Source organism: Barbus barbus (genome assembly GCF_936440315.1).
Source record: "Barbus barbus genome assembly, chromosome: 42".
In the NCBI taxonomy this organism is placed as follows: Eukaryota; Metazoa; Chordata; class Actinopteri; order Cypriniformes; family Cyprinidae; genus Barbus; species Barbus barbus.
Window position 1 is genome coordinate 13,254,531 of NC_136720.1, and position 13,495 is coordinate 13,268,025.

The 13,495-nt window shown below is 39.1% G+C and overlaps 1 protein-coding gene across 1 annotated transcript in view; it reads left to right on the forward strand.

Moving 5' to 3' along the window:
• Positions 1 to 13,025: 13,025 nt before the first annotated feature.
• The window catches only part of LOC306861428 (staphylococcal nuclease domain-containing protein 1-like), a 195,763-nt gene continuing 195,293 nt past the window's right edge, over positions 13,026 to 13,495 (forward strand). The window contains exon 1 of the mRNA XM_079403676.1: positions 13,026 to 13,309. Within this exon, the coding sequence (XP_079259802.1) occupies positions 13,232 to 13,309 (78 nt within the window). The 5' untranslated portion in view covers positions 13,026 to 13,231. The remainder of the gene's footprint in view (positions 13,310 to 13,495) is intronic.

Here is a 13,495-nt window from a genome sequence, read left to right on the forward strand (position 1 = left end):
CAAATACTGGGATGCAGCTTTATATTAAGAGAACACGATTGTTTTGTTGATTCTAACTTTAAATCGTGAAAATCTAATTTTTAGTTCTCACTGTTCGCACCAAAGCTCGTGAGTGTTTTACAAATGACTGTGCCAGTGCAAGAATGCAGATCTAATCTCTTACATTTGCTCCCCAAATCTGTAACTGAATTGCAAAATTGTTTAAAAAGTTGCACCATATCATACTCAAAGCTCTTGGTGACCTGTGTACCCAGCATTGCAATAGTTCAATCTATGCTTTACAATGAGACAGCATGGGAAGAATAATATAAATAAATATTTAATTTCTTACACAGTACCTGATATGGCAATATGACCATATCATAGAAGTGATGAAATCATGCGCATTTTCTGTTTCTTTATGGTTGTAGGCTTATGCAAAGGGTGTTTAAGTTGCGCGCGCTTTGATCCGAGTATTAATCGACAATGAACGGCCAATGTTTCAATAGCTCCTTTATAACATTAAGAGATTGGGACTTGTCGTTTTATTAATCAAGTAAATTGACAATCAAAATGGTGAATTATAATTGTATGGTTGTGGACGTGACCATAAGTCCAATTTATGTCCATATTGTAATATGTACAAATATATGTCCGATTTGACTTCCAGTTCATATAATACATTTATGATTTTTAATTAGATAAAAACAAGTAGGCTGTTGTAAAATAAACTACAAGATCATTTCATTTTAGGACAGCATGGACGTTTCTAGTTGTTCTAGCAGGATGATTCTCCCAGTGAATCTGGCTACTTCCTTTTAACATAAGTTCACGATCAAACGAAAAAAAGGTCGATGTCAACCAAGCCTCACGCATTCGCTTCATTGTAAGCATGGAGACGCGTAATATTGAGTTATCAATCAAGCAAAACGTAATTTGTCAAATGGCGTCATCTAGTGGTCAAAGAGTACTCCGCAACATTGCTAGTGTTCCAATAGATAGATTGAGCTCTTATTTCATTCATACAGCATGAAAGTCTTTTGATTAATGTCGAATCATGAATGGCAGTCATGATGAAGCATGCATAATTATGAAACCCACCGAAGTTGTAACTAATTAAAGAACAAAAATCATAGTAAAAGTGGTTTCAGATTTGGTATCACAGTGACGCATTCAACAAGTTATTACACACACTGTAATGTTAATCATGCAGCTTTTATATTATTGCTTGTATGTTTTTTTTTTTTTTTGTTGTAAAAATCGAATTCCAAAATCCAGTTAACCAATACAACACTTAAATGTCTCATCATCATCTAGGCTACATCATCATCATCATCATGGTAAATTATGCGGGAGACCCAAATTAACCCTCTGGTTGTGTTCGGACTCCGGTCACGCCTTTTGTGTTACCGGTCAAAAATGACCGGACTCCAAACAACTGCTTATAAATCTGTCATTATGCTATATTATCACCAAATATTGGATTCAATCTTTTTGTCAACTTGTTTTCTTTCATTTAGGACTGGTTTTGTGTTTCTATTTGCTTCTGTTTAATCGTAGGCCTCATTTATCCGAGAGTAGGTACCTCATTTTTTGAGTGAAAAAAGCATTTTTTATGAATAATTTTCACAATATTAAACAAAAAATTATAAAATTTTGCACTGTTTCTCACACTAGTGTACTTTAATGTTTAATCAGGAAGTTTGCTTTTAAATGCTTTTATTTTGTACAAAATTGCAAAAAGTCACACTCGTGGTGTTCCCGGTCAAAAATGACCGGACTCCAAACAACTGCTTATAAATCTGTCAATATGCTATATTATCACCAAATATTGGATTCAATCTTTTTGTCAACTTGTTTTCTTTCATTTAGGACTGGTTTTGTGTTTCTATTTGCATCCGATTAATCGTAGGCCTCATTTATCTGAAAGTAGGTACCTCATTTTTTGAGTGAAAAAATAATTTTTTATGAATAATTTTCACAATATGAGAGAAAAAATTATGAAAATTTGCACTGTTTCTCACACTAGTGTACTTTAATGTTTAATCAGGAAGTTTGCTTTTAAATGCTTTTATTTTGTACAAAATTGCAAAAAGTCACACTCGTGGTGTTCCCGGTCAAAAATGACCGGACTCCAAACAACTGCTTATAAATCTGTCAATATGCTATATTATCACTAAATATTGGATTCAATCTTTTTGTCAACTTGTTTTCTTTCATTTAGGACTGGTTTTGTGTTTCTATTTGCATCCGATTAATCGTAGGCCTCATTTATCTGAAAGTAGGTACCTCATTTTTTGAGTGAAAAAATTATTTTTTATGAATAATTTTCACAATATGAGAGAAAAAATTATGAAAATTTGCACTGTTTCTCACACTAGTGTGCTTTAATGTTTAATCAGGAAGTTTGCTTTTAAATGCTTTTATTTTGTACAAAATTGCACAAAGTAACACTTGTCAAAAATGGCCGGCCATTGAAAGTGAATGGGGAAGAATGAAAGAAACAACTAGTGTTCAGGAGCATGTTGTGCTTGCAAACATAAATGCCTTGGACCAGTGCGTGCATGTATACTCACGCTATCACACACACACACACACATCTATGCATACAAACTATTGTATTACACCTATTTCATCCTACCCTGAACTGTATGCAATATGCTTTTATGAATCTCATATTATAACTCTCTCTCTCTCTCACACACACACACACACACAATGCACACAAATGCTCAAACTGCCTTGTCTTTGGCCTGCATTGACTTCAAAATAATCTTTTTTTTTTCCATCCCTCGACCAGAACGTTACATCAACTTCAGCTGGGTCCTCAAAATCAGAAGATTGCTTCTTTTCAGTTGTTGCAAGGTTTTCAGCTTGTCCAGTGATATTTTTATCTTCCAATATATCTTGCAATGCATCGTCACTGTAAAATTCTTCTTCAGTTGTCTCTTCCTCGTGTAAATGACAAGCAAGGCACTGTGAGGCATTTGTATGCTCTAGCATTTAATTGTAAACTTTTGTTTACTCTGAGAGAACACGAAAGCCTCTAAACATATTGTCATAATGTTTTGTCTAGTCTAGTACGGAGCCGCTTAGAGCTCATGGTGGTGGAAAGATTTCGGGGTGGGTGAAAAAAAATCGGGGTGGGAGGAAAAAATATTTTTCAAATCTTTTGCGTTCCCTCGCAAAACTTTGCATTCTCTCGCAAAGATGTTTGCGTTCCCTCGCAAAACTTTGCATTCTCTCGCAAAGATGTTTGCGTTCCCTCGCAACACTTTGCATTCTCTCGCAAAGATGTTTGCGTTCCCTCGCAAAACTTTGCATTCTCTCGCAAAGATGTTTGCGTTCCCTCGCAAAACTTTGCGTACATATTTGCAAGAGAACGCAAAGTTTTGCGAGAGAAAGCAAACATCTTTGCGAGAGAACGCTAACATCTTTGCGAGAGAACGCAAACATTTTTGCGAGAGAACGCAAACATCTTTGCGAGAGAACACAAAGTTTTGCGAGAGAACGCAAACATCTTTGCGAGAGAACGCAAACATCTTTGCGAGAGAACACAAAGTTTTGCGAGAGAACGCAAACATCTTTGCGAGAGAACGCAAACATCTTTGCGAGAGAACACAAAGTTTTGCGAGAGAACGCAAACATCTTTGCGAGAGAACACAAAGTTTTGCGAGAGAACGCAAACATCTTTGCGAGAGAACGCAAACATCTTTGCGAGAGAACACAAAGTTTTGCGAGAGAACGCAAACATCTTTGCGAGAGAGCGCAAACATCTTTGCGAGAGAACGCAAAAGATTTGAAAAATATTTTTTCCTCCCACCCCAAATTTTTTTCACCCACCCCGAAATCTTTCCACCACCATGAGCTCTAAGGGGCTCCGTAGTCTAGAATATGTGGTGAAAGAAAAGATTATTTTTGAGGTCAATGCAGGCTAAAGACAAGGCAGTCTGAGCATGTGTGTGTGTGTGAGAGAGAGAGAGAGAGAGATCCTTTTTTATTCATAAAAGGATATTGCATGCAGTTCAGGGTAGGATGAAATAGGTGTAATAAAATAGTTTGTATGCATGGATGGATGGGTGTGTGTGTGTGTGTGCGCGTGCGTGTGTGCGCATGTGTGTGTGTGTGATAGCTTGAGTATAAATGCATCCACACATGCAAAGGTCCAAGGTCTTTGTTTGCAAGCACAACATGCTCCTGAACACTAGTTGTTTCTTTTATTCTTCCCCATTCACTTTCAATGGCCGGCAATTTTTGACAAGTGTTACTTTGTGCAATTTTGTACAAAATAAAAGCATTTAAAAGCAAACTTCTTGATTAAACATTAAAGTACACTAGTGTGAGAAACAGTGCAAATTTTCATAATTTTTTCTCTCATATTGTGAAAATTATTCATAAAAAATGCTTTTTTCACTCAAAAAATGAGGTGCCTACTTTCAGATAAATGAGGCCTACGATTAATCAGATGCAAATAGAAACACAAAACCAGTCCTAAATGAAAGAAAACAAGTTGACAAAAAGATTGAATCCAATATTTTGTGATAATATAGTATATTGACAGATTTATAAGCAGTTGTTTGGAGTCCGGTCATTTTTGACCGGGAACACCACGAGTGTGACTTTTTGCAATTTTGTACAAAATAAAAGCATTTAAAAGCAAACTTCCTGATTAAACATTAAAGTACACTAGTGTGAGAAACAGTGCAAATTTTTATAATTTTTTGTTTAATATTGTGAAAATTATTCATAAAAAATGTTTTTTTCACTCAAAAAATGAGGTGCCTACTTTCAGATAAATGAGGCCTACGATTAATCAGATGCAAATAGAAACACAAAACCAGTCCTAAATGAAAGAAAACAAGTTGACAAAAAGATTGAATCCAATATTTTGTGATAATATAGTATATTGACAGATTTATAAGCAGTTGTTTGGAGTCCGGTCATTTTTGACCGGGAACACCACGAGTGTGACTTTTTGCAATTTTGTACAAAATAAAAGCATTTAAAAGCAAACTTCCTGATTAAACATTAAAGTACACTAGTGTGAGAAACAGTGCAAATTTTTATAATTTTTTGTTTAATATTGTGAAAATTATTCATAAAAAATGTTTTTTTCACTCAAAAAATGAGGTGCCTACTCTCGGATAAATGAGGCTTACGATTAATCAGAAGTAAATAGAAACACAAAACCAGTCCTAAATGAAAGAAAACAAGTTGACAAAAAGAATGAATCCAATATTTAGTGATAATATAGCATAATGACAGATTTATAAGCAGTTGTTCGGAGTCCGGTCATTTTTGACCGGGAACACAACGAGTGTGACTAGGTGAAATAAAACCCACAAAAAATTACGAAAATTCTAAAAAAATTTATGAGAAATACTTGTACCCTATGTGCGCAAAGTCAGTAAGTTTGAGTCCAATGCGATAACGTTAACTAGTATTTTCAGGAAAAAGAAAAAAAATTTCAGGTGAATTTGACCCGAACACAACCAGAGGGTTAAATGAGCAAATCTTATACATTTTTGTCTTTTGACATACTTCATGGATTGAAAATAAAACGTTTTATTTTCAAGGCACTTACATTTAATAGTGTTAATAGAGTCTATTGTGATTTTTAAATGAATTTCAATTTACAAACTGAATTGTGAATGTGAACAATAACTTTCATATAGGCACAAAGACCAGTGATACATTGGAGTTACGTCTGTCTCATTTTCATGTTGAACAAAGAAAAGTGCAGATAGATAGATAGATAGACAGACAAATAGATAGATAGATAGATAGATAGATAGATAGATAGATAGATAGATAGATAGATAGATAGATAGATAGATAGATAGATAGATAGATAGATAGATAGATAGATAGATAGATAGATAGATAGATAGATAGATAGATAGTCAAGTCAAGTCTGCTTTATTGTCAGTTCTTCCACATGTACATACATACAGAGAATTGAAATTGCGTTACTCTCAGACCCTTGGTGCATACAGTTAACATTTAAGACACTGACAGTAGACGTTCAAATACAGATAAATACAGTTTAAACATATATGTACATTCAACTATACAGATATACAAATGAGGACATTGTAGAAAAATAAAGAAAGAGATAGGTAAAGTGGCATAAGGCACATTTGCTAAAATCATTTATGTTCATTTTTTTTCCTCATTAATGTACACACAGCACCCCATATTGACAGAAAAACACAGAATTGTTGACATTTTTGAAGATTTATTAAAAAAGAAAAACTGAAATATCACATGGTCTTAAGTATTCAGACCCTTTGCTCAGTATTTAGTAGAAGCACCCTTTTGATCTAATACAGCCATGAGTCTTTTTGGGAAAGATGCAACAAGTTTTTCACACCTGGATTTGGGGATCCTCTGCCATTCCTCCTTACAGATCCTCTCCAGTTCTGTCAGGTTGGATGGTAAACGTTGGTGGACAGCCATTTTTAGGTCTTTCCAGAGATGCTCAATTGGGTTTAATTCAGGGCTCTGGCTGGGCCATTCAAGAACAGTCACGGAGTTGTTGTGAAGCCACTCCTTCGTTATTTTAGCTGTGTGCTTAGGGTCATTGTCTTGTTGGAAGGTAAACCTTCGGCCCAGTCTGAGGTCCTGAGCACTCTGGAGAAGGTTTTCGTCCAGGATATCCCTGTACTTGGCCGCATTCATCTTTCCCTCGATTGCAACCAGTCGTCCTGTCCCTGCAGCTGAAAAACACCCCCACAGCATGATGCTCAAACCACCATGCTTCACTGTTGGGACTGTATTGGACAGGTAATGAGCAGTGCCTGGTTTTCTCCACACATACCGCTTAGAATTAAGGCCAAAAAGTTCTATCTTGGTCTCATCAGACCAGAGAATCTTATGTCTCACCATCTTGTGGTCCTTCAGGTGTTTTTTTGTGTCTTGCACTGAGGAGAGGCTTCCGTCGGGCCACTCTGCCATAAAGCCCCGACTGGTGGAGGGCTGCAGTGATGGTTGACTTTCTACAACTTTCTCCCATCTCCCGACTGCATCTCTGGAGGTCAGTCACAGTGATCTTTGGGTTCTTCTTTACCTCTCTCACCAAGGCTCTTCTCCCCCGATAGCTCAGTTTGGCCGGACGGCCAGCTCTAAGAAGGGTTCTGGTCGTCCCAAACGTCATCCATTTAAGGATTATGGATGCCACTGTGCTCTTAGGAACCTTAAGTACAGCAGAATTTTTTTTTGTAACCTTGGCCAGATCTGTGCCTTGCCACAATTCTGTCTCTGAGCTCTTCAGGCAGTTCCTTTGACCTCATGATTCTCATTTGCTCTGACATGCACTGTGAGCTGTAAGGTCTTATATAGACAGGTGTGTGGCTTTCCTAATCAAGTCCAGTCAGTATAATCAAACACAACTGGACTCAAATGAAGGTGTAGAACCATCTCAAGGATGATCAGAAGAAATGGACAGCACCTGAGTTAAATATATGAGTGTCACAGCAAAGGGTCTGAATACTTAGGACCATGTGATATTTCAGTTTTTCTTTTTTAATAAATCTTCAAAAATGTCAACAATTCTGTGTTTTTCTGTCAATATGGGGTGCTGTGTGTACATTAATGAGGAAAAAAATGAACTTAAATGATTTTAGCAAATGGCTGCAATATAACAAAGAGTGAAAAATGTAAGGGGGTCTGAATACTTTCCGTACCCACTGTATGTGTAGTGCAAGAAGAGCTTATCAGTCTGTTAAAGTGACAAAAGAACAGTCTTTTTATCAGACTATAGTTTGCAGTCAATACTGGATGAGGTAGAGATCAGTCCAATGCTGCACAAGTGACAGGTGCTGGTCACAGTTTTTAAGTGGGGGGGGGGGCGGGTCGTAGTATCAAAGTTCAGTGTTGCATGGGGTGAAAGAGGGGAGGAGGGGGCAAGGACGGGAGGGAGTTCAGCTTCCTGACAGCCTGATGTATGATCCTCGCCTGGAGACTCCGCAGTCTCCTCTCTGATGGCTGCAGACTGAAGAAGCTGTGTGTCGGGTGAGTGGGATCACCTGCAATGCGGAGGGCTTTGCGGGTGAGACGGGTGCTGTAGATGTCCTGGAGGGAGGGGAGAGAGACACCAACGATCTTCTCAGCTGCTCTCACTATGCGTTGAAGTGACTTGCGGCAGGATGCATTGCAAGCGCCATACCACACAGTGATGCAGCTAGTTAGGATGCTCTCGATGGTGCCTCTGTAGAAGGTGCACATGATGGGGGCCAGGGCTCTGGCTCTTCCAAATTTGCGGAGGAAGTAGAGACGCTGCTGTGCTTTCTTGGCCAGTGCTACAGTGTTGTTAGTCCAGGAGAGGTCCTCTGTGATGTGCACACCCAGGAACTTGGTGCTGTTTACTCTCTCCACAGTCGCACCATTGATGGTCAGAGGGGCATGCTGAGTGTGTACTCTCCTGAAGTCAACAACAATCTCCTTCGTCTTCTCCACATTCAGAGAGAGATTGTTGTCACTGCACCACCCGGCCAGGCGGCTCACCTCGCTCTTGTAGTTTGTCTCATCTCTGTTGCTAATGAGACCCACCACAGTCGTGTCATCCGCAAACTTAATGTAAAGGTTGGAGTTGTGTGACGGTGTGCAGTCATGGGTCAGCAGAGTGAAGAGGAGGGGGCTCAGCACACATCCTTGGGGGGCCCCAGTGTTCAGTGTGATGGTGCTGGATGTGTTAATGCCGACCCGTACTGCCTGAGGTCTCCCGGTCAGGAAGTCCAACAGCCAGTTGCATAGAGAGGTGTTGAGCCCCAGCTGGACCAGTTTGTGAGTGAGCTGTTGAGGGATGATTGTGTTGAATGCTGAACTGAAGTCTATGAACAGCATCCTGACATATGAGTCTTTTTTGTCCAGATGTGTGAGGGCTGGGTGGAGGGCAGTGGCGCGGTCGAGCGGTTGGACCTATATGCAAACTGGAATGGGTCCAGGGAGGGGGGGAGGACAGACTTGATGTGGTGCATGACTAGCCGTTCAAAGCACTTCATGAGAATAGGAGTATATCAGGATATCAGGATTTACTGATAGATATCAGGATATACAGATAGATAGATAGATAGATAGATAGATAGATAGATAGATAGATAGATAGACAGACAGACAGACAGACAGACAGACAGATAGATAGATAGATAGATAGATAGATAGATAGATAGATAGATAGATAGATAGATAGATAGATAGATAGATAGATAGATAGATAGATAGATAGATAGATAGATAGATAGACAGTACGATGGACTTCACCTACACAAAAACGCAGTCCGTATTTTTGCAAAGACTCTAAAAGATGCAGCCCTGGGCCGCAGTCCAGCATCACCGAGACACCTGTTACCAACTCCACAATACCACAGGCCCATTCACCCCTACATGTCCAGACATCCCCCTCCGACTCCGGTGAGGACAGACATCGCCTGGACAAACACAGCACGTCGTCCACCACACCCACCAATGGCTCCCTACACACCTGTAAACCTGCAATCACCAATTTCACATCCACCTGCTGCCCATCAAACCCCCGTAAGAAAGAAGAAACCACAAACCACCCCACACCAAGAGAAGCCCCCACAGCCGAGAGCACAGAGCTATGCTGAAGCTGCAGCCCGGCCTCCTGCTTCACCCAGCACCTCCACACCTGCCAGTGAACTGAGCCAGATCAGAGAGATGCTGCAGAAACTGTGCAACCAATATACACAAACAGTGCACTAATATCGAAAAAAAAAAAAAGTGCACTAGATGTAAATTGTCTACATATACATTCTCACAGGTTATTTTCTCTCTGTCTTACCAAATAGGTTTATCTTTAATATTACTAAAATACTAATGCCTTCATTTCATATAAGTTGTTGGAATATTCAGGGTCTTCATTCTTCGAATTTTGGTCCTAAAAGCACAGACCCAATTTTTCTGAAAAATAACAAAGATGCTGATATTATCATTCTCACTGAAACCTGGTGTCAAAAGGATGCGCTTACCTACTGTCCCTCAGGCTACTATGAATTAATTGTACCCTCAGTTAAATTAAGTACAGTCCACCGTGGACGAGACTCGGGAGGAATTTTGGTGTGGTACAGGGAAGCTCTGGCCCAACACATTTCTATTATTACACTAAGTAAATTTCATTGCTGGTTAAAACAAAACAATCAAATTGGCATTTCAACCCCTGACACTTATCTTTATGCCATCTACATTCCTCCAGCGGAATCCCCTTACCATGATGAGGAATATCTGAACAACATCCAGGAGGAGGTCAGCACAGAGATCAGCCATTTCCAGGCCCAGGGAAACGTGCTGCTGTGTGGAGACTTTAACGCAAGAACTGGATCTGAACCTGATAACATACAGTAGATCCAAAGGGCAATGAACATGTCTTTGGCCAAAACCCCCTGAGTCTCACAAAAAACCTCCCATCAAGAAACAATCTTGACCAAACTGTAAATAAAAACGGTAGAGAATTAGCGCAGCTCTGCCGAGCCTCAGGCCTGTACATACTTAATGGCAGGATCAGAGGGGACTCTTTAGGGAGGTTCACGTGTTGTTCAGGTCTTGGAGCTAGTGTAGTTGACTATACCATCATTGACATGGACCCCTCCTCCTTCAGTGCATTCACTGTCAAACAACAAACTCCACTTTCTGACCATAACCAAATTAACATTTATATTAAAACAGGAAGTCGTGGCCTAATGGTTAGAGAGTTGGACTCGTGATCCAAAGGTTGCGGGTTCGAGTCTCCGGCCGGCAGGAATTGTAGGTGGGGGGAGTGAATGTCCAGCGCTCTCTCCACCCAATACCACGACTGAGGTGCCCTTGAGCAAGGCACTGAACCCCCAACTGCTCCCCGGGCGCTGCAGCATAAATGGCTGCCCACTGCTCCGGGTGTGTGTTCACTGCTGTGTGTGTGCACGTTGGATGGGTGAAATGCAGAGCACGAATTCCGAGTATGGGTCACCTACTTGCTGAATGTCACTTCACTTCACATCACTCACTAACACAAAACATACCCAAAACCTGTAAAATGTATCAAATCCAACCAGGATACAGATGGGCTTCAGACAGCACAGACAAATTTATTCAAGCCCTCATTTCTGAAGAAATTAAAAATCTAATCATTTATTAACAAAAAATATGAAACAACTAAAGATGGTGTTAATTTGGCTATAAATGAAATAAATTACATATATAAAAAAGCAGCTTGCAAAACTGAGTTGAAAAAGAAAAGAAAAAAATTAGTAAAAACACATCAAAAGATGAAAAATGGTTTGACTCAGACTGCAAAACATTAAGAAAACAACTTAGAAAATAATCAAATATGAAACATAAAGAACCAAACAGCGCTGACATAAGAACTGAATACTGTTCAATATTAAAACAATACAAAGACATTATCAGAGCAAAAAAGAAACACCATCTGACCAAAAGATTACAAGAAATAGAACATTCACTAAATCATAATCAATTCTGGGATATGTGGAATAATCTGAGCACAACAAAACCTCAAGACTTGCCAATACAAGATGGAAACATTTGGACAAAACATTTTGAAAATGTATATAAAGAAATCCATCCAAAACAACTCATTAACAATTCTGATCAGATCAAACAAAGTCTACAAACTTATGAAAACATAATTAAAAATAATCAAAACCCTCTCGACTTCCCAATTACACTTCAACTCAAAAGCCAAAAATGTAAAAAATCTTGTGGCCCTGACAACATTCTGGGTGAAATGCTGAAACACAGCACACCTGAGCTTCAGACAGCTGTGCTCAAATTATTCAACCTTGTACTTAGTTCAGGCTGTTTTCCTGACATCTGGAGCCAAGGACTTATTACCCCTATTCACAAGAGTGGAGACAAATTGGACCCTAATAATTTCAGAGGCATTTGTGCGAGCAGTAATCTGGGGAAGTTATTTAGCAGTATTTTAAACAATAGAATAATAAACTTCCTTAACGAACACAGTGTCCTGAGCCCTAGTCAGATTGGCTTTCTTCCTAATTATAGAACTACTGACCACATTTACACCCTACACACCCTAATCAATAAACACGTAAAACAGACTAAACACGGTAAAATATTTGCATTCTTTGTCGATTTAAAAAAGCATTTGATTCTATTTGGCACGACGGATTATATTACAAACTTTTACAAAGTGGTGTAGGGGGTAAAGTTTATGACATTATTAAATCAATGTATTCAAGCAACAAATGCGCGATACGAATTGGCAATAAACATACAGAATACTTCTCCCTGAAGAGAGGAGTACGGCAGGGCTGTAGCCTGAGTCCAACACTGTTCAACATCTACATTAATGAATTAGCGGTGCAGCTGGAACAGTCTACAGCTCCTGGACTCACTCTACAAGACAAAAACATCAAGCTTTTTATATGTTTATATGTTAAACACTGTGGTATGAAATGTTCACACAAGCTCTTATTTGTTACACTGTGTATTTAATTTTATATTGTTATAATGTTTTTATTCTATTATTTTGAGATTTTAATTGTTATTATATTTCTTTATATATATTTCAAGCTTTGGCAATATTGTATTTTTTACAGTCATGCCAATAAAGCAATACTGAATTGAATTAAAAATAGCTTGATAGATAGATAGATTAATAAATAAATACCACATAAATATAAAAAAGAATAAAGTTAAAAAAAAGAAATAAAATAACACAAAATAAATTCAGGGATACATTTTTATTAAAATTACATTTCTTCCTTTTTCTTTCTGCAGGTTTGGGCCTCCATATTTACATCTCCAGAAATATATCTAGGCCTATATATCTTATTCAAAGCCATATGCGCCAAGTTAAATCCTATAAATAAAACAAGTATGAATGAAACAGTGGCAAAGTTATAAAAATAACCCAAATTAATAAAAAAAAACTTAGACATTTAAGGGGGTGTGTTGTTGTATATGTGCACAAACTTTTTTCAAATATGTGCTGACGTGTCGCACCTCCTCACTTACCGGATGTCATCACTCGCTTTCTAACGTCACAAGCAAATCGCCCCATTCAGCGCGCGAGTGTGACGCGGTGACCGAGGAAGTGCAACATTTCGACGTGTACATCCTCACGCTGTGCTTCCGGTTAAGCAAAGCGTGATCAGTCGTGCTCGGTCTCTCTTCCTTTCCTCGGCTCACAGTAGAGGCGTCTCGTAGGATTCTCCCGGTTCCTTTACCTCTCTCTCTTCCCTCCCTAACGGAGTACTCGTTCAGTCCAGCGGACATGGCATCTGCAGTAGCGGCACAAGTTCAGTCCAACCCAGCTTCAGCTCCGCAGCTGCAGAGGGGAATAGTGAAGATGGTAGGAGAACACACGGGACACAAGTATTGGTCTGGGGGTGCTGGCTAACTCACTAATGCTCACGGGGGAGGTAGTGACTGCGAAGACTTCAAAAGTTCAGATCTTTTATGTCAGGCATGCATTATGCAGCTTTTCCTTCAGGTCTTTTGACTTTTGGCGAGTCTTTCAGTTGTTTCCATGAGCAGC